General features: G+C 32.3%; 1 protein-coding gene across 8 annotated transcripts in view; it reads right to left on the bottom strand.

Moving 5' to 3' along the window:
- USP15 (ubiquitin specific peptidase 15) overlaps positions 1-22,905 on the bottom strand; it is a 112,005-nt gene that overhangs the window by 6,856 nt on the left and 82,244 nt on the right. For 4 of the 8 annotated variants that reach the window (XM_079139665.1, XM_079139666.1, XM_079139667.1 and 1 more), the window contains 12 exons: positions 18,087-18,260; positions 12,717-12,875; positions 12,414-12,638; positions 7,723-7,806; positions 7,538-7,632; positions 7,252-7,443; positions 6,255-6,370; positions 5,806-6,078; positions 5,355-5,425; positions 4,866-4,981; positions 4,055-4,204; positions 2,189-2,292 (listed from right to left, as the gene is read on the bottom strand). In XM_079139665.1, coding sequence (XP_078995791.1) covers positions 2,189-2,292; positions 4,055-4,204; positions 4,866-4,981; positions 5,355-5,425; positions 5,806-6,078; positions 6,255-6,370; positions 7,252-7,443; positions 7,538-7,632; positions 7,723-7,806; positions 12,414-12,638; positions 12,717-12,875; positions 18,087-18,260 — 1,759 coding nt within the window. Of the gene's footprint in view, positions 1-2,188; positions 2,293-4,054; positions 4,205-4,865; positions 4,982-5,354; positions 5,426-5,805; positions 6,079-6,254; positions 6,371-7,251; positions 7,444-7,537; positions 7,633-7,722; positions 7,807-9,903; positions 10,137-12,413; positions 12,639-12,716; positions 12,876-15,137; positions 16,200-18,086; positions 18,261-19,172; positions 20,991-22,905 lie in introns of those variants that run through there. The other 4 variants (XM_079139669.1, XM_079139671.1, XM_079139670.1 and 1 more) reach the window with 4 other exon arrangements.

Here is a 22,905-nt window from a genome sequence, read left to right as displayed (position 1 = left end):
TTTCTTAAATCTAAGTAATCTGTGCTGGGTAAAGCTTATCTGTGTTGTGTTTGTTAATCTGAACTCAAGACCACTGTGAAGTAGATGGTGCACTTACAAAGTAAAAGAAACATATTCTCAGGCTGAATAAAAAGATTGAACAATAATGTGAATTATATAAGACACAAATTCCCAACAAAAGTAAGCCAATTAGAGGATGATATCAAAAGAAAGCTAGAGCAGCACTTGTAATATCTGAGATAAAGACAAGAAAGAATGTCAAATCCCAGAGGCTGGGGTTGTAGCTCAGTGGTAGAGCACTTGCCCAGCACATGTGAGGCATGGGGTTCAATCCTCAGCACCACATAAAAATAAATAAAAGCACTGTGTCCACCTATAACTAAAAAAATATTTAAAAGAAGAAACATATGGAACTTTTCCTCCCCCACAAATATATGAAAATTTAAAGAAACCAAGTAGTAGGCTAATGTTAAAGCCTCAAACTTAATAGAGACAAAGTGCCCAACTGTTATGTAATAAAATTAAGCACATCATGAAGACACAGTGTAAAAAAACCAAAAAATTCCCATGTATCTGAAGATTAAGCAAATAATTAAATAACCCTGGACTAATAGAAAATCATCAAGGAAATTTTAAAAATTATAGTATTAAAAGATAGTAAAAATGCTGCATTTCAAATTCCATTACCAAGAACTAAAGCAGTATTAGCAGTAAGTTTATAGTTTTAGTTATAGCCTTCAATATAGTTTGAAAAACAATGGAAAGCAAAAAGTTAAGCAGCCAACCCAAGAAGTTGGAAAAACAGCAACATAAAAGGACAACCAATTACCTAGGACCTCTGCTAAACAGTTTTTGTACATTTTGTGTTGTTTCTTTTCCTATATCCATTCTTAAATTTAAGTAAGCTCTGCTGCATAAGGCCTATAGTGCATTTTGAGTTTGTTAATCTGAACCAAAGTTATAAGAAGAAAACTATAATCAAGTGAAAAATGAAATCAGAGAATACCTACAATTAACAAATTAATAAGATAAAAAGATAAATTCTTTGAAAAGATTAATAAGATGGACTTCTGGAAAGACATAAAAAAGAAAAGAATGAAAAAAGGACAAAAATACAACATAAGAATATTATAAACCACTCTGAGATATACTGGAAAACCTAGATGATACATTCCTAGAAAAATAGAGTATATCAAAAATATACAAAAGGAAAAAGAAAACTGAGTAAGTAGAAAAATTTATGGTTGTAAAGTTCAGATTGTTTGACAGGTGAATTCTAGTAGCCTTTCATGAATAGTTATTTCCTATATTGTACTAGTTACTTCAGGAAACAGAAAAAGAGTAGGTTATCCAGTCTGTTTTATGGCTCTAATTTTGATTCCAAAGTGAAATTATAATATAAAAAAAATAACAAGACCATTGAACTATGAAATTTTAACAATCCTAATTAGTTAATAAAATTCTACTGTGTATCAAAAACTACAAAAAGACAAGCAGGACACATCCCAAGAATGCAAAGATGGCTCAACAGGAAAACCTATCAAGTGGAGGAGAGCGTGGAATTGTTACTGTCAACCTGGAAAGAAATCTGGCAGTACTTAAATACTCACTTAAATCTGGAAGTTTCATCTCTGAGTATACAGCTCAGAGAAATTCTCATATAACAGACCATAAACAATAACATTTATCAGTCTCAAATGCAAACTGGATGTTCACCACCATGTGGTGAATGCAGAGATAAAACATGGTGGATATAAACCATGAGTAGTGAGGAGCAATGGACAAGGCAGACAAAAAAGTATTAAAAAAAAAAGTAAGATCTGAGATCTGTAGCAAAGTACCAATTATATAAGTGAGCAAATATGCATGGTTTATAAGCACATGCATTAAGCAAGTTACAAAGGGAAGGGGAAAAAGAATGGGAAGAGGAAGAACCCCAAATGGACCAAAAACACTTCTTCCTGTGCCTTCAATTGAGGTATATGATTATGAACTCGATCCTCTAGATGTGATTTGAAAAGAAAAAAAAAAAAAAGGTTCAAAAGCAGATTCATTTATTAATCAATAATGCAGAACTATTACATGTAAGACATCTGACAGTTTACCAGAAGTAATAAATACCTTAGGGGGAAAAAATCAGTAATTATTCAAACATTGTTGTGAGTTAAAAGATAAACAGTCAACTTACAGTGTCCTCCTCCCATCCCTCCATAATGGTTGGAAACAGCAATCAAATTATAGCGGCAAGGACCTGCATTTGGATTAATTAAGAATTCCGACATATCCAAGTCACTGTTTTAAAAAGAAACCAGGTTAGTGTTATATTTTCCCTAAATACAATGAATTCATTTTTTTCTTTGAAATGCAATGAATCCTATTCCCTTCTGCCAGTTTTGACTTTCTCTACATTTTTCACTAAAGAAATTATCAAGAGCTAAGTAACTCATTATCATTTGGACCCAATGACTCCTTTTTATTTTAAAATAATTTTTTAGGAATGATTCATACAGGAAAAAAAAAAAATAAAAGGGAGAGTGAAAAACAACTTTCTTAGGAGTTTTTAAAAATTAAGCCAGACGCTAGAACATCTGAGCTACTCTGGAGGCTGAAATAGGGGGACTGCAAATTTGAGGTCTGCCTCAGAAACTGAGTAAGATTTTGTATCAAAATAAAAAATAAAAAGGATTGGGGATGTAGCTCAGTGGTAGAGTGCCCCTAAATTCAATTCCCAGTATCTATCAATCAGTCAACTGAAGCCCATTTTTATTCCACATTTTCCTAATTCTGATAATCTACAGAACAGAAATGGGCAGCACACTTTGAATGCAACTGACTGTTCATAATTATATATGTATGAACTTGGAACATGACATCTTGTAAATAGTTTATTACTGTTATTCCTGTATTTGCATAATTTCTGGTTGTTGTTTGTATACTCACATCATTAAAAAGTAACAATTTTGCTAGGAGTGTAGCTCAGTTGGTAAAGCACTCACCTAGCATGTGCAAGACCCTGAGTTTGATCCCCTGCACCACCCCCACACCCTCAAAAAAGCAATGATTCTAACTTCCATATATACCTCTTAATAGAATCTAGTTTTCTTGCACTTACATTGTCAAAATCCTATATTCTTGAAAATTTTAATGGTTCACAATTTTGTTAAAGAGAAAATGACCTTTTTTGCTCCTGCTCAATAAATGGAATAAAAAATTAAGTACACATTTTCAATTTTTTTTATCATCTATATCCTTTCCAGTCCCTTTTGTATACACACCTGCCTTCAGCATTTGTCCACTTACTAACTGATTCAAGTAAGTTTTGGTGCACAAATATCATAAAATATGAAAGAATACTGTCACATGTTCTTTTTTGCAATACAGGATAGTGCCAAGCTCTTATTATAAAATACTGTGTGATGAAGTCCTTCCTGCTGCATGACTAAGTGAATGAGAATACAGTGTTCCCTTTTTGTCCTGAATTCTTAACTGTGTTTAGTAAAAGCTAAAAAACAAACAAACAAACAAGAAGAGACTATGAAGATGTTGTCTCCAGACTTCTTTATACCTTTTTACAAGTATGATGTCATACCACACAATAAGAAAAACTGAAGGATAAATGCAAATAGCGATAATTTATTTCATTACTAAGTCAACATTCTAAAGCAGTTTCATTATTCTATTTTTGTAATATTTAAGTCATTTAATAATATTTAGGAATAATTTATGAGTAATGATAAAATGAGTTCTAGGGAAAACGAAATCACTAAGTCCATAAAAAATCTTATAAATGAGGCTATGAAAACAAATGGTAACGTAAGACACAGTGAGTTATATTGTATTTAAAAAGAATATTTTCTGTTTTTTTGGAAAATCTCTAGGATTAAACATTGTGAAATATCAATCCTTAGAAATTGTTATATTGACTCAAAAATAACCTCAAATTTGAAACAGGATCCATTGGTGCCTGATATTTACTAAGATACAATAACAATAAGCATCAAATAAATCTGAAAAGTTAGAATGCCCAATGTTTATAAAGTACAATTTAACTTACTTGATAGGAAAATCAACTAAAGTATCCAATTTATCTCTCATATATCGACTGTAAGAAAATCGCTTGAGATGTACCACAAGTACTGGAGGGAGGGACCATAAATCCAATTTCTTTGTGGCTTGTTGATGTTCTTTACAGTTTGGACAATACCTAAAACCAAAAAGAAATATTTAAAAGTTTGAAAGAGATACAAATGGCTAGCTCCATTAATAAAAACAAGAAGCCAAAAACAAACAAAAAAATTTTTTCAGTGAGCAATTATTGTATGCCTAATAAATATCAGTCTAAGAGCAACTCCTCTTTATTTTCAATACATTTTCCAAATAAGTCTAACCATTATAAATTAATATGCAAATAAATATTCAAGGAAATGATGAGTGCTAGATTATTTACATTTCAGTATGCTAGAAAAGATATATGAATGTATCATAATATCACGAATGTGTGCTGAGACCAGGTGTCAGAAAATCCCAAAACTCTGGGCTTTAATGGAATGACATCACTAAATAATTTCCCTAAAAAGCTTTATTTCAAAATGGCTATGCAGTTAAAACTTCTTGGGAAAAAGGTAATAATTAAGAGTAAAATGACAATTAGGGAAAATACAGTAATGTGATTAAAGCGACTACTGTGATAATACTTTTGAAGATATTCCCATCCCTTTTAATGGACTGTAACATTACAGAAACTTCCATAATTTAAAATATCAAAGAAAATTTAGTAATAATGTTTTCAACTTGATGTAGTACATTCCTCAGAATAAATCCTTAAAGAAAATAATCAGAAACAATTATTTAATTTTGTCTCTTACCAGGGATCTTCAGCACCTAGCTTTTCTTTTGTTGTAAAAAGTTCAATGCAATCTTTTAATTTCACGAAGGGTTTTTTAGGAGGTTTATATTCCACGCTTTCATGTTTTTCAAAATCCTAAAGAGAAGTATTTCTTGAGTTAAGAGAACAAATGAAACAAAACTCATTTTAGTGATGATACCATCTTACTATGAATAATAATGAAAATTTGTAAACTTTCTCAAGAAAATCATAAAACTTATTTCAGCTGAGATTTTATATCACACTTCTTAACAATTCCTAAATAAATCTGTATAAATAAAACATGTCAACAAAAAGCATGTTCAAAACCCACTCTGGTTGAAAAAACAGTTTGTGACCATTTTTTAATGGCAAAATAAACATATTTCATAGAAGGAAAAAGTTTAACAAAAGAGTATGATTTACTCTGGCAATCAGAATAAAGTAAACAAAGAAAAGGTAAAGATGCAGTGTATGAATGATGACTTACCTCAGCAGCATTTTCATCAAAATATCTTTTTTTCAATTCAGGATCCCAATCCAAAGCAAGAAAAGATCTTTCTAAGGTGGAAAACATATTTTTCCTTTAAAATTCAATATTCTTTAGAACTAAAATTTATATATTTTAATATTAGGGTATATATAAAAACAAACAAGGGGCAATCTTTTCTACTTGTACTAGATCATTAGGGCAAGTAGCTGTTTCTAAGCCATTGTAATAATTTGAGATTAAAAGAAAAAAGCACACAAAGCTCAAGTGTTAAGTTAAACCTTGCTTTAGTAAACAATGGCACATGGACATTAAGGCCTTTCATTTAAAATTTTTAGATAGGTAAACGGCATTTTTCATGGTTGGGATGAATTTCATGGTTTTTATATTAAAAAAAAAAACACATGCTTTGTTGAAATTTGGTGCTCAAGTCATTTTCACAAATACTTACCATCTAGCCTAAGCTGCCTATCATCAAATCTTATATGCCTTGTATCATCTTTGATGTAGTTGATATCAGTATTGCCTAAATTGTTGAACTGGAATGTAAACAATCGTTTTTTGTGTCCCGTGAGTTGACCTTTGCAAGTTTCCTCAGTACATAATCCATTTTCAGAATCATTATCTCCTCCAACTGAATCTTCTGACTGACTATTTTCATTCTCTGAGGGAAGTTCTTGATCCTGGCTGGATTCATCATCTGGTTCATCTGTTTCCATTTCACCTAGGTTTTAGATATTAGAGATCTTTAAATAAATCCAGTGTTACATTTTTGAAATAATTATTTTCCCCAGATTTATAGGTAATTTGTTTTTAGTTCCTTAATCTTCAGTTCTTAACTTTTTCTCTGAGGCAATAACCTAAGTGAAACATTTTAATTATTTAACAGGAAAGTCTTACTTGGTGAGCCTTCTTCATGTATGCCATTTGGGCCATTCCCATTAATATTTTGGTCCTTACAGCAATGTAGGGATCCTTCAGTTTCTTCAGTTTCAGTAGATATTTTGACATATCGGCTTAATAAAATCAGAATTCAAACAAGTTCAATTCTACAGAGATCTAAAAACTGTTTTCCATTCTACCAATAAAATGAAGCTTTTAAATGCAATAACAGTGGTCATTTAGTAGATTTAAATAAATTAAAACTCAAAGCTTACAATTCTGTAAGTACAATTTATTGGGTTTTGGTTGTCTTTATAAAAAGAATAACTTTGTTACTTTCCGAGTGTTACCTCTACCTTTTATACATTAAAGTTTGTGGAAATAATTTCTCAAAAAAAAGTACTATATAAAAGATTCCCATTTAAATGCTATATATTATTGCTGAGAACACTTGCTTTTGTATAATGTGAATTAAAAAAATTTTTTTGTGGTGCTAGTCATCAAAAATGAGGATAATGTGATCTTTATGTATGGGTCATGGAACTATAATAATTAGGTATACAAGAAATAATACTAAACAGGCCAACTATAAAGAAAATGAAAGGGATTCAAATGGTGTTTATGATTACCTTAAAATTCAAATCAAGATTTTTAGGAAGGCAAAAAATGGACTATCCATCATGAATTTTTTTTTTTTTTAAAGACAATTAGTGTGACTGCTTGAGCTAGCAGTATGAATAAATGAGACATTTGCCATTTGTTATGATTCCAGAGTGTATACATGTATCACAATTATTGTTAACACCGGGTCTGAAATAACCTCAGTAATGTGTTTTTCATGATTGTGAGAGTATATTAGACTGTAATCTGATTTTTAAAATTGTTACCTATCTAAACAAAGTTGAGATAATATAGATTTGTTCAATTACATTCTGGTAGTACTTGCATGTTTACTTTGTAAGCTGTAGTTCATTCCCACGCTTATTTTACTGAAGCAGAATTGTCTGGCACTTACCACATTCTCAAAAGGAGGAGATTATAGAGTTTATCTTCAGTATTGTTTCGTGGGACAGCCATAAGAAAAGGTTGACCAAAAAGTGAAGAACCAGTATGGTGGGTATAACTTGAGTGTCTGAATTTTTCTCTTAGGCAAACAGGAATAATCACATGCTCTGTATCTTCTGTCCTGTTGATGTTAATTTCAAATCTGTAAGAACAAAATGGACCATAAACTCTAAAAATTTTGTTAATTCTTTTGATTATTTTCAAGTAATAGTCTGCACAATAAATTTTATACTTACACATAAATATCATCCCGTTCCATAATACTACTAAGGTTTTCATCCATAGGGAATATTCTGTGAAATCTATGATTGTATATATCAGTAACTATCATCTAAAAGGAAATAAATTTCTATTAAGCTGGTTTTATAACACTGAGAAACTAAATACCAACATACATCCTTCAATCTCAGAAACATCTTACCTTATCTGCAGGTACTCCTGACAAAGTAGACAATGCTGTACAAAGATCTAGTATATTTCCAATTTTGGGGACAACCACTTTGTACTAAAAAACAAAACCAACAAAATTGAATGTATTTATTATGCTGGAAAAAAAAAAAAAAAACATGGAGTAGGTGAGACTGACCTCATGATTGCTTCCTTCAAATCAATATCTGGCTCAAAATGTCTGTCTCCAACCTTGCCATTACCCCAGGAGATAATGTCCATATGATGCTTCTTTCTATCCCTTATTTTCCTTAGCACCTCTATTCAAAGATCTATCCTTCCATTCAAGTATGGTCAATTTCTTTGACCTTGTTGTCACCTGAATCTGCTTTGTTTCTGATACCTTAAACTCTAATAGATTATTGTCTAACCACACTAGTACCTGCTTCACCAGGAAACTTACTCTTACCTATTCTTAGCTTTTATAGAGATTTCTAGTCCTTATGACACTCAAGATTTTCTCCCTACTTCATATACTTCCATCCAGACCCCATATTCTTCATCAATTTAATCATTCCATTGTAAAACCTTTAACCTCTATTATTCAGTTTCACTCTTGTTGAACTTTCTGAAAGCTGTACAGATATGCTGGAGAAAGTTCACCAACTTCAGAGGCCAGTGAACTTCAAATCCACAGTACCCAATCTCAACTGATCCTTAACACTGCCCAGAAACAATTCTCTGTATCACTTATTTGCTGTTTTTCTCATTTCTCTCAATTACTATTTAAAATATTCACCATTATTTAGGCCTCCTATTTCACTATTTCTCCCTTCATTTTCAGAACACCACCTAATTTTAGCAAGAAAATGGAAGCTGCCAAGTGGCTGAAAAGCTGTAACTTCTAGTTCCCTCACAAACTTACTTGAAGCCATATAAGTTGTTTTTTTCTGTCTCTTGCAATAGAAGGGAAGACAAATGTTTCTCTTCCCATTGAGGGTGAACCCTGCTTTTGAATTCTATTCTAAGACCTAAATCTAGCTATTTAACTATCTTCAATTTTATCTTGACTCTTTTGTATTGGCACTGAAATATACACAAATATCTCAAAAAACAGTCCTTCATTGCTTTCCCTTATCTTCCCCTGCTTTATAAATGACTTTGTTAACAATATCTACACTGACTATCGTAACTTTCTTATCTCCCATTCACTTCTCAACACGTTCGCTGGCTTTTGTCTCCACTCCTTTATTTAACCTGTTTCCAAGGGTACCAATACGACTACACAACTCACTCTTTATCAGACCTTATTTTATGATCTCTCTGTAGTATGACTGCTGACCACTCCAATCTTTAAAATTTCTTTCCATATAAAACTACTACTTCTTAATTCTTTTCTATTGCTGTGATAATATTCTCTTCAAAGCTCTTCCATATTGTTTAGAATTTTGTCCTTAGTCCTCTTATTGATTCTATATATACTCCTTAGACTACTAAGAATGTACCTCCATTTGCTTTGGCCAGTCCTGAATTAGATGCCTTATCTTAGTATAATTATTAATAATGGTCCTTCTTATTTTCAAGAGAGTTCTGGTTTAATGATAAATGACAGAATCACCATAGTCTTAAATGATCTCATCCCTTTAAAACACTGACTACCTTCTCAAAGAGCTCACTGCTTAATTTAAATCTCAAGCACAGTCTTTCTCCTCCAGTGTAAATACATAAACTTAATACTTATTGGATAATCACCATCTAAATGGTCCTTCTGTATCCTGAAGTCAACATGTCCAACACTAACAGTTCATGTTATCATGTCCAATACTAAAAAGGTTTCTTCTTACACCTATATATCCCATTAAAACAAAAAGCATCACTGAGCCCTCAATTCTCCAGTTCACTGAACTTGACATCATCTTTGAATACATCTACACATTTTCACTTTCTACATTCTACTAGCTTATCAATCAAACTGCCATTCCGACACAAGTCCTTGTCAACTGAACGTCGCAAAAGCCTCATAGCTCTGATCTAAGCTTTTCCTATCTAATCTCTGTGCTAGCCAGATTCTTCTTTCACAAACACAAAAAATAGTCATATAATCTCTACACTTATAACCTTTAAAAGCTTTCCTAGCCAAATTTCCTATCATGGCATCAAACATCTTTGTGACAGATCTTTGTGATACACATTGGTAGAGCTCCTGCTTACCATATGATTAGCTATTGTAAATTCCAGAAGTGGGCCATGTCTTCTTTTGTCTTCAGGCCTTTGTACATGCCATTTTCTTGGCCTATAATGCCTTCATTTCCAGCTTTTACCTATTTATAACCTAATCATTCTTCAGGATTCATCACAGGTATATCAGTTTGTGTAGGTTACTCTTTCTGTGAGCTCCTGTAGTACTGTCATAGTACCTTTCACACGGTATGACAAACTTCTTGAGAACTAGGATTAGAAACACCTTCATATTTCCAACCCCTTGCAGAGTATGAGAGCCCAACATATAATACATGTTCAATATGATTACTAATATACTTCTTATAACCTAAATCAACTTCAATAATAGAATGTTAGCTAATTTCACCTCCTTACCAGCTGGATAAACCATAGTATTAATGAGAATATCATTTTGTACTGAAACTGTTACTGTTTAAGAGGAAAAAAAAAAATGACAAAAATACACCTCTATCCCCCTGAACAAAGAAAACAAACAAAACCCATATCCAGTTCCTGTGCTGTTTGCAGATCTAACTTCCACAAGTTAATATTCTTGGTCACTGAATAAAGAAGTAACTAAGTGAAATTCATAATGCTGGAAAATGATTTAGAGCCAAATTATAGAGCATTCACCACATATCTTACGGGCTAATGTGCAGTTTTAATGTAACCTGTCACTATATAATACATACTTTTTTATATTATTAGATGGAAGAGTACTATCTTTAATAAATGTGCTGAACAGAAATACGGCATTTATCTTTTTTGTTATAATACATTTTTACTAATTTTTTATATTCTTTTGGTCCATATTTGCAAAGTTACAAGCTAGTGAGGTAAGCGTGTACTGCTAGAACTGAAAATAATGTAGACAATTCTGCACTTATAAGCAAGAATAAGAGTATCTAAAGAATATTATTATCCAGTATGAAAAGAAAAAGCACAAAAGGTAAAAGCAGGTCTTTATTGGTTCTGCCCATAGATAAGGGCAAGTTCTCAGCACTACCTGACAAAATACTGACATAAAACCACTAAGTTTGATGAGTTCATGAAGAAAACATATAAAGAAGCAGAAAAAGAAAGAGCTGAAATGTATATACTACTACATTTATTTGTTACAACTAGACTTTAGTTACTTTGAATGAAAGAACTATTTTTAAGAGTACTGCAAATATCCGCTAGCTCACTTTCCTGCATAGTAGTAAAATCATAATTTTGTTAAAAGCATAACTTTCATATAGATTTTGTGACTATTAGGCACCAACAAACTTGAGCTGTTTGGCTGTAACTCTAAGGATTTAGAGAAAACAACATCCTGAAGTAGGACCATATCTGCCTTGTTTAGTGAACAAAAAGCTTTATATTGTTTGTGCTCAATACAGCACTGTGAACACTTTTTTTCCTTTTTGGTACTAAGGACTGAACTCAGGGGTACTTTACCACTGAGCTACATCCCCAGTCTTTAACATTTTTTTCTAGATTGCTTAGGGCCTTACTAAACTGCTAAGGCTGGCCTCAAACTTGAGTCCTCCTGCCTCAGCCTCCTAGAGTCACTGGGATTATAGGTGTGTACCACCATGCCTGGCTTTAATATTTTTGCATTAATATACACAAATAAAACATTGAAAACATAAAGATTTATGAGTCCCCTATCTTCAAAGAACTTATGGTCTAGGGAAGAAAAAAACAAGCACAAACCAAATGTCAAAGTAAAATTTGCTAAATGCTGTAATAGAATTTAGGGGAGGTAGGAAGAGAAAGGAGATACTTTCAATGGGAAGGGCCAAGTCTCAAAAAAAGCACTCATAAAGAGAAAAAATAGTGTTTTACTCACAAAATAGAAAATAGTTCAGTTATAACACTATGCTATGCAATCAGGCAGACATGGACATTAATGCCTATCATAGTGATTTTGCATAGGATAAACAATATGTGATAAAACAAAGTAATAAAGATTAGAACATTACTGTACCAAATATTTTAGTCTAACTTAATTTCCATTTCTCATCTTTGTAAGTTACTAGTCTTCCCAAAACTGTAAAATCAATGTCTGTTTTCTTTGATGAGAAAAAGTCTTTGACAATATTTTTTACATGACATACTTCACCCTTTCAAGATTTAAAAAATTATACTAATTTCCAAAGTGTTAAGCTTATATTAATTACACTGTAAACATTATTACTGAATGTGTTTCAGGATTCAACACTAATTTTTAATTTACTTATAGTACTAGAGATTGAACCCAGGGCCTTGAACATGCTAGGCAAGTGCTTAACCACTGAGCTACATCCCCAGTCCTTTTCAAAATTTTATTTCGAGACAGGGTCTCCTCCCAGCTTGCCCAGACTGATCTCAAACTTGTAATCCTCTTGCCTCAGCCTCCTAAATTGCTGGAATTACAGGCACATACCACCAGGCACAGCTTCAAAACGAATTTTATTTAATACTCAATACTATGATATTTTATAAAATGTAACAAATGTAAAGAAAATGATCACTACTTACCTGCATAGGTTTAGTAAGTGGATCCATTCTAACTAAATAAACTTCCAAGGTACGTTCTTTTTTCATGGGCAATGGAAGTGTCAAGTAACAAAAAGGATCAAATGTTACTGAAATCTTAGCACACTCAGGACAAACTAAAGTTGATTTGAAAAGGCCATGAAATATATCTACTATGATGGAATCATTTCTTTTTAAATGGTTTTCCCAGGCTTCTTCAGCAACTACCTACAAAGAAAATAAGATGCAAATCACAGAGGTATTTCAGAATTGCAACAATGTGGACAATAATATCATGAAACTTACTTTATCAGGCCTTCCATCAGCATCTTTCAATTGTATATATGGTTTTTTCCTAATCCTATTCAAATCTTCATGTAGTCCATCTAATAGGAAAGCTAACAGTTCTTGACAGTCTTGCTGCTGATATCCAGAGAACTGGGGTGCAAAACGTCCTACCTGCGTCTGTGAAAAAAGCAAAATCATGAACTCAGCTAGAGTCAGGATTCCTTTAAAAGTCTATGGTTGATCTTTATTATTCATGGATTCCATATCCATGAGTTTGCCTACTTGCTAAAATTTATTTGTAACCTCCAAATAAAGTTTAAACACTTTAGCAGTCATTTGTGGTTATCCTCAGGCGAAAAATTTGAGTCATCTAACATGCACATTCTCAGCTGAGGAACAAAGTGATCTTTGCCTTTTTGTTTTAGCTTTCATACTATATAAACCAATGTCTTTTTGTAGTTGATTTAGTGCTATTTCTTTTTTCACATTTTTGTGCTTTCTTTTGGCTATTTCAGTGTTTAAAATAACCCCCTAGCATAGCTGGCTAGAAGGAGGCTGTGGAGAAAATATAGTTAGATAAGCTTCCTTCAGGCATGAGTTACAATGGTGTAGGCTGTGAATTCAATGTTAACAAATCAACAATACATATTAAGCAAGGCTTTTTAAAAAAACTTTTTATTTTTTCTTTTCTATACCAGGGATTAAACCTAGGGGCACTCAACCACTGTATACATCCCCAGCCCCACCTCCCCCTTTTTTTAAAATTCATTTGGAATACATCTTGTTTCTCTGTTTGTACATGAAGTAGAGGCATACCGTTTTTGTAATCATACTTTTACCTAGGGTAATAGTTTTTGATTCATTCTGTTATTTTTTCCTCCCCCCCTCCCTCCCCTCTTATCCCTCTATACAGTCCCTCCTTCCTCCATTCTTGTCCCCCTCCACCCCCCATTATTTGTCATTATCCGCTTATCAGCAAGATCATTCATCCTTTAGTTTTTTGAGATTGGCTTATCTCACTTAGCATGATATTCTCCAATTTCATCCATTTGCCTGCAAATGCCATAATTTTATCATTCTTCATGGCGGAGTAATATTCCATTGTGTGTGTGTGTGTGTGTATATATATATATATATATGCCACAGTTTCTTTATCCATTCATCAACTGAAGGGCATCTAGGTTGGTTCCACAATCTGGCTATTGTGAATTGAGCAGCTATGAACATTGATGTGGCCGTATCTCTGTAGTATGCTGATTTTAAGTCCTTTGGGTATAGGCCAAGGAGTGGGATAGCTGGGTCAAATGGTGGTTCCATTCCAAGTTTTCTAAGGAATCTCCACACTTCTTTCCAGAGCGGCTGCACTAATTTGCAACCCCATCATCAATGTGAGTGTACCTTTTTCCCCACATCTTCACCAACACCTATTGTTTCTAGTATTCTTGATAATCACCATTGTAATTGGGGTGAGATGGAATCTTAGGGTAGTTTTGATTTGCATTTCTCTTATTACTAGAGATGTTGAACATTTTTTCATATATCTGTGGATTGCTTGTACATCTTCTTCTGTGAAGTGTCTGTTCATTTCCTTAGTCTATTTGTTGATTGGGTTATTTGTATTCTTGGTGTAGAGTGTTTTGAGTTCTTTATATACTCTGGAAATTAGTGCTCTATCTGAAGTATGAGTGGCAAAGATTTTCTCCCACTCTGTAGGCTCTCTCTTCACATTACTGATAGTTTCCTTTGCTGAGAGAAAGCTTTTTAGTTTGAATCTATCCCAGTTGATGATTCTTGCTTTTATTTCTTGTGATATGGGAGTCCTGTTAAGGAAGTCTGATCCTAAGCGAACAGCTGAAGATTTGGACCTACTTTTTCTTCTATAAGATGCAGGGTCTCTGGTCTGATTCCAAGGTCCTTGATCCACTGTGAGTTGATTTTTGTGCAGGGTGAGAGATAGGGGTTTAGTTTCATTCTGTTGCATATGGATTTCCAGTTTTCCCAACACCATTTGTTGAAGAGGCTATCTTTTCTCCATTGCACATTTTTGGCCCCTTTGTCTAATATGAGAAAATTGTATTTTTGGGGGTTTGTGTCCGTGTCCTCTATTCTGTACTATTGATTTGCCTGTCTACTTTGGTACCAATACCATGCCGTTTTTGTTACTATTGCTTTGTAGTATAGTTGAAGGTCTGGTTTTGCGATACCCCCTGCTTCGCCCTTCCTGTTAAGGACTGCTTTAGCTATTCTTGGTTTCTTATTCTTCCAGATGAATTTCATGATTGCTTGCTCTATTTCTGTAAGGTACATCATTGGGATTTTAATTGGAATTGCACTGAATCTGTATAGCACTTTTGGTAGTATGGCCATTTTGACAATATTAGTTCTGCCTATCCAAGAACATGGGAGATCTTTCTATCATCCTTAATTTCTTTCTTTAGTGTTCTGAAGTTCTCATTGTAGAGGTCTTTCACCTCTTTTGTGAGATTGATTCCCAAGTATTTTATTTTTTTCGAAGCTATTGTGAATGGGGTAGTTTTCCTAACTTCTCTTTCTGAAGATTCATCACTTATGTATAAAAATGCATTGGATTTATGAGCATTATCCCCAGCCCTTTTTATATTTTATTTAGAGGCAGGGTCTTGCTGAGTTGCTGAGGGCCTCACTAAATGCTGAGGCTGGCTTTGAACTTGCAATCCTTCTGCTTCAGCCTCCCAAACCACTGGAATTACAGATGTGGCAAAAAAGGGTCTTCAAACTAAAATACACAGAAAACAAAGTGACCCACTGATTGGTTGGTGAAAATGTTATGACTAGAGAGCTTGACAGAATCAAAACCTGCATTCTCCATAGTAGCAAGAGTTTAGTATTTGTTATTCAGTGTTTGCAGTAAATTTATGGAATAAAACAATTGTGGAATGAAAAATGTAAATATACAAAACAGGAATATATATTTTGTTTTGCATTCTAGTATGCATTCAATGAAGCTTCTTTATTTATTTTTTAGATTTTAACCTTTATTTTATTTACTTTTTTTTTTTTTTTTTTTTTTAAATGTGGTGCTGAGGATTGAATGCAGTGCCTCACCATGCTAGGTAAGCACTCTATGACTGAGCTACAACCCCAGCCCTCAATGAAGCTTATTTAGGACAAAACAAAACAGAACATGGACTCCTAAAAAAAAATGTATAAATGGAAAACAAAGAAAATCACCAAAACAAAAAAATGTGTATTAATCATTATGTGGTCTTATATTTCTTTTTCTTTTTTTTTTTTTTTTAAGATAGAAGAGAATTATATTTTTTGTATCTTGTTACTTTCCAGCTAAATATGGAAAACAATAGTCAGTGCAAGTCTTGAGTTGGTCCACATTATTCTGCAAAACAGTCTCTTCTTGGATAGTAACTTAAACAATCAGAAGTCTGTTGCCATATTTAGGTTCATGTCCTCTGGTTAGCTACTCCTTGGCATGCTTGGTTACTTAAATTATCTTCTCAGTCTGCACTAGGAGGTGATAGAAACTGGAGGTAAAAGATCAGACATTTCCTGCTCATAAACACCTTTAAATCACCTTGAATAAAAGCAAATCAATTATTGGAAGTTACAGCAGATAGAAAATTGTGGGTTGCCAGTAACTGAATCTAAGCTCTGACTCCTTTACCAACATTTTCATTATTCTTCTGCTATTGTATTACCGTTAGCATCCTTTTATTTTAATTTAAACTACTTTTTTTTGCATATCTTAAGGCAAGCCTGATGGTAATGAGCTCCCGCACTTTTGTTTGTCTTGGAAAGTTATCTGAGTTTTTCTGTGTATAGTTTTCTTGGTTGGCAGTTTTTTTGCTTGTAGCACCTTTGACTATATCATCCCATGTCCTTCTGTCCTGTAAGGTTTCTACTGAAAAAAAAAAAAATGCTAATAGTGTAATGAAGGATCTTTTTGTACAAGACAAGTTGTTTCTCACTTGCTGCTTTCAAAATTCTTTTTGCCTAACTGTTTTTTTTTTCCCATTTCACTATTTGTCAAAGGAGTTTTCAACATGCTTAATTTTTAGGTCTTGGTTTTCCTATTGTCTCCTCCTGTACAAGTCTACCAGGCAGACAGTAATAGACAGGTTTTCATCCTAGCTACCATTATTATATACAGATAAGCATACATCTAAAAGCATTTGGAAAATAACTATAAAATAGAGAAATGCTGACTTAAGAACAAGGAGAAAATATGGTAAAATTCTGTACAAAGAATTGGGAAACACTGAAGAATAAAAAATTTAATCATATTTTGCTCTGGGTCCACTGTGGGGGGGACTACAAATCTTTTAGTTTCTGTGTGTAAAAAGAGAAAGAATCTCATAGAAAGCAGTAATATTCATGTTCATATACAATTTTCCTGGTCTTTGTAATACAAGTTTTTGATAAGACTGTAAAAATATGTAATAATATAAATCATAATATGAAAGAAGTCAAATATCAAGAGCCTACAGTTTTACACAAAATTTAAAGAAGAAAAAAAAAATCTAACAAAACAAAACTAATTGGAATGAGGATTGAGTTGAAATGGTTTGTCTAGACTAGTCTGTCCAAATGTAGGGGTACATGATTTGTTGTTTGCTTTTTACTTGGAAGAACTAGTATTCAGTTACCCAGTAGATGTCCTAATGAGTGCCATTTAAGTTAATTGTAAAAGTTATGGCTTACAATTGCTTATTCTTCTAAAGTGAACAAATTTTTATAAATCTTACGCCTATATAATTAGGAAAACTTTAACATTATAAAGATAAATTTCAGCTTAATTCTTGTCCAAATGATAAATTACTTGTCAATTTATTAATTCTAAAAAGCAATCCATTCACAAATTTGAATAAACTTTGAAGTTTAAGAATGACATTGAAAACACACTCATATTTAGTGATTGTTTTGCAGACTAGTTTTTAAAACTTGCAACGACTATTGAAATAAACTGAGTTCTTAGACTTTAATGAAACGTTCAAACTTAGTTATGGTGTATAAAACATGAAATAGTTAAAGATTTTTCAGAGATGTATTCTAAAACAGCTATGCAAATAAATGCTCACTGCTATTTCTCTGTAGTCATTCTTATATTATACCAATGTTTCTCAGTCTTTTTAAATTATACCTCCAAATCCTTTTTAGACTTTCTGAAAACTAATCACCCACTGTCATCTGTCCTGAAATTTTTTACCACAGATATATTTGTCTATCTACCTACCCATCCATCCATCCATCCATCCACCCATCCATACTATACTCCTTTGAAGGGCTAAAGATCATTGTGATAGCTACTGTTTTTCATCCCTCCCCTCTAGGAACTAGTTTTTGTCCTCCTGGGGATGATATCACCCTTGTTGAGAATATATTTGTCATACTAACCTTAAATGCTCTTGGGGTGACGTAGCTAAACTTTCCAGACCACATTTGCTTGATCAGTTCAGCATATGATTTAGCTATTTCGCCTCTCATTCCTAAGGGATTGTCAAAATTCAGTTCTTCTTGATACTTATCATTGAGGAAATACTCAGTAAGTGGAGGTGTGTTGCTCAAACACTGCAAAAAGTAAAATATATTTTCAGGTAAAAGTAACCACACATACACTTTTCTTAAAACATGCTAAAATAAAGAGAAAAAATTGTTTTGCCGTACAAAACAGAGAAAAGTAAATGATGGTCTCTGGCACCGAGAAGTTACTGACCAAATAAACACTTAAAAGATGTACTCAACTATTCATTTCCCAAATTTCAAATCAATTACTTATAATAAATGAAATGCTAATACTTGTTGCTGTAAACACTGCATTAATTTTAACCACAGCAAACTACCTATTAACTGGCAGAGAAGCTCAAAGTTTTCTTGCCTTCTTTTACTTGATTGGAAGAAATATTGGATTGTCTACTATCCCAGGTACCTGCAAATAGCCTGAGTATGTAAAACTTGAGATACAGGGCAAGCAAAAAAATCTTTAAAAATAGGTGTAGTTGGTTCTCTGTATCTGCAGATTCAACCAACACAGATAGAAAACTATCTGGGGAAAAAATTGTGTCTATGGTGAATATAGAGACTTTTTTCTTTTTGGTATTCCCCAAACAATATAGCAGAAATTTACACAGCATTTAAATCAGGAATTATAAGTAATCTAGATATAACTTAAAATATTGGAAGAATGTGCATGGTTATGCTCAAATAATAAGTTATTTCATATAAAGGACTTGAACATTCATGGATTTTGGTACCAATAACCACTGATACTGAGGGATGACTGAACTTACTGCTTCCACTATTAATTACTTATCATTAAAAAGCAGCCTTTAAGTCTTTCATCTGGCTAATTACCTAAAGAAGGAATAGTAAAATAGTACTAGCTGAACCTAAGAAAATAAATTTCAGTTATGAAGACTAGGTAAGTGTATTCTCACTTTTCTCAGTTCTTGTTTTAATAACCATCCAATTTTCTTTTATGGCATGGCAAAATAAAAACTATGAGTAATTTAATTCTTCAACTCTTTTCCATTGTGAATAAAATATATCCTTTGAAATAAAAATAGATGATGAAAGTAAGTTTCCACAATATTTTATCTCAAGACGGAATAATTTTAAGGTGATGATACCATATAATTTGATCTTAATATGAACTCAACATTACTTTATTAAGGAGATGCCTAGAAAATGCAGAGTCTGATATAGACAGTATAGCCATATAGGTAACCCATTTTTTTTCCTTTTCCCCCTGCTGAAGGAAAATATTTGTCAAATGGCAAATTGCTAGTTGCTTGCATGTAAAATAGTAAAAAACCCACTTTGATGAGAGCCTGGATTTATGTTAATGGAAATTAAGTGTAGAACATTTTATTTACAAAGTTTTTCAAAGCTTGCTTGCTATTAAATTAAGTAGACTTAGTAAGGGTGAAAAGTTCACACTGATGAATTTTTAGACAACTCAAATGTTGTGAATTATAACTATATATCATGTATTATTGAGCTAAAACTGCAAATAAACATAGGTCTTTCAATTATGGTGCTTAATTTTGTGGTTTCAATTATGAATCAATTTATGTTTACTCAAGTAATCATATCTATTTAGGAATTTTCTACATCATAAAAATAATATCATCTAAATTAGTCTGGCCCCTATTCTAAAGACAAAAGGTAGAACAATATATGTATAGTAACATGAAATTTGTATTATCAGATTCTTATACACAGTTAAAAATGTCTGGGATGGGCTATACAGTTTTCAAGAATCATTTACATATCACTTTTAGTGTAAAAATTTTTATTATTAGCAAGAGGAAAATAGAAGTAAGCTACAGTGTAGGAGGCAACTAAGGGAAAGGATATTATCCTTTCTAACTTCTTTTATATCTCAACACCTCTCATAATCTCATACTCCTTTGGAGTTTCATTTTCTCTTCTTCTTTTCTATTATATGCCCTTTTAATTATAAACCCAGAAATGGATAGAGGATCAGGCAATCTAGAATACATCAGAGCTATAAAGAGCATAAATGCCATCTTATATCACCTGAATTAGCACAAACAGGATCAATGTTAAAAGACAAGTAAGTGAAGGGAGGTAGAACAGCAATTTTCAACAATTATTAGTTTTTAAGTCTTTATATTTAATCAGCTCAGAGTTATGCTGCTAAGCATAAAACATTCCACTACTGTTTATTAATAAAATTATACAACAATGTAATTTATGGCTCTACCAAATATCTCAAAGAACCAAGTTGTGCAAATATAAATAATTCTTGAGTTTTACTTGTACTTAATTATTCACATATAGCCTTATCTTGCAAAGAGTTTCCAAGTACAACACATTGGTTTTTTTAACCTTTAAAAAGCGTCAAGGGTGATCTTTTTAATAGGTACATCTAACCAAGTTACTTCCTTGCTACAATTGTTCAATGGCTTTCCTTGCTTTCAAATTAGTATCCCAAATCCTTAAATGGATCTGTTGCCCACCTATGTACCCTCATCCTTTGCCAATATCTTTTCTGTTCTACTTTATTGAGCCTTATTTGTTTACTTGTGGGGTTCCTGGACCTCTACGTATCGTCTCTAAGTTTGCAACTTTAACTCTTTGAAAAGGTACCTTTTTTTGCCTTAATGTTTACCAATCCATCAAGATTCTGATATTGTGTCTGGGAAGCCTTCTTAATACTTGTTTTCTCCTGTATGTTTCCATATTGTTTAGTGAGCACTTTTATTACAGCAATGATTTTATAATAAACTATAACTTTAATTTTTAGTTTGTCTGTCTTGTCAAATGGTCTGAGACCTAAAGGAAAACAGATACCATGATAACCTTTATATTTACATCTCCAGCACTGAACACTACTACTTCACCTGGCACTTAGAATGTGTACAGTAAATTTGTGTTTAATAAAAATGTTTTTACTTATGTTTACTAATGTATTTATTCTCTCAGATTTTACTCTTCAATAAATGTTAGCTACAGAGTGTTCAATAATTTTTTTCAAATAAAATACTACTAGATGCAGCAAAATATATTTACTTGTATTGAGTAATCTCAAAAGTATCTTCAAGTACTTGAATAAGAAATCAAAAGAAGGGTAGTACATATTAAAAACTTCCACTCTTTATTTGATTTTTGGTCAATCCATGATCTGTTTTGCAATGAACCTCTGTGTCTGGGCTTTTTTAGACTACCATTTATTTTTACAGCAACACATGTTGGTTTAAAACTAATTATAATTCACTGTTAACACACTAAACAACAAATCACAAAGAGTTTTAATGATAGGTAATTGTCCAAATTACCTATGAAGATATCATAACCAGTATTTAAATTTTAGCTAGTTAGCCTAAATGGGTCAAAACAAACATCTTATTTGTGGAATATAATGTTTTAAGACACTCTCAAGCTACAATTCTCTAACAATTTGCAAACACACATATAGAAATTCAGTAGCCAGTATAATTTTTGGTATTAACACATAGACAATAATTATTTAAAAACTAAGGTGGTGCCAGGCTTTCCTCCCTCATTTTGAAAATACCACTAAATAAGGAATCAATAAGTTCTTGAAATAGCATAAGATCAAGTTAAAATATTTAAAAAGTTTCACTAATTTTTGGTACAAATTTCAAGACATAATTGGAAAAAAGATCAAACAATTAAAATATTTCCATCCCCAGGTGATGTTCTACTAGTATTCAGTACCACCATTCTGGCAGAAGAAAGTCAGTTTCTTAAATATTTTTATAATATAATTTGATATGTAATACTTCATGTAACTCATTATCCAATACTTTTTATGTGAGGTTATCTTGGAAAGATGAAAATCTTTGACTACTGCAAGAAAACTGTACACTTGGACTGGCTGTCATTAAACACAATGTTTCACAGAATAATGATAATTTCTATCAGTTCAATAATAAAAACCATAATCAGAATCAAGTATCTTAAGATTTTCTACTATAAAAGTATCAATTTCCTATTAGATGAGAATGTCCTAAAACAATCTCCTTTCTTAAAGACACATATTTTAAAAGTCCTTTATATGTAGAAGTAGGAAATTTTCCTTTTAATTTTTAAGATACTTTGTATTAAAAAATACAACATGTTGTATCTATGTGAATATATCGCTTACTCTCAATGCTTCCTGGATTGCAAAATGACAAAACTCATCCTTTCTTAACAACATGATTGTTCTTAACAAAAACTGAGAATATATATGAATATATTAAAAAAAAAAAGAGGGCTGGGGATATAGTTGGTAGAGTGCTTGCCTTGCATGCACAAGGCCCTTGGTTCAATCCCCAGCATCAAAAAAAAAAAAAAAAAAAGATATAAACAGTATATTTTAGTTTAAGTGAGAATATATATGAATATATTTTTAAAAAAGAAATGATATAAACAGTATATTTTAGATTGTGGATATATTGTAAGTATTTTATGTGTGTGGGTATTTCTGAGTTTTAAACGTGTCTACTAGTTTCATGTTATTTTGGAGTTATGGCTCTTGTTAACTTACTGAAGTCAATTCTGACAATGATGAATGTCAAAATCTCAGTGTTTTAGGAGAATTGAATCTTACACTTTATCTCTAATAAAATGAGGTCTAAATATGAAGCAATGTGACTGATCATAAAACACCTACATGTTTAAGTCATATTTTGTTTCTATGATAATTGTGCCTACAGTTGGGCTTAAAATTTCTGCTCATTTT

The sequence above is a fragment of the Sciurus vulgaris genome, assembly GCF_902686455.1.
Source record: "Sciurus vulgaris genome assembly, chromosome: 5".
Lineage (NCBI taxonomy): Eukaryota > Metazoa > Chordata > Mammalia > Rodentia > Sciuridae > Sciurus > Sciurus vulgaris.
This window is presented reverse-complemented; position numbering and strand designations above follow the sequence as displayed.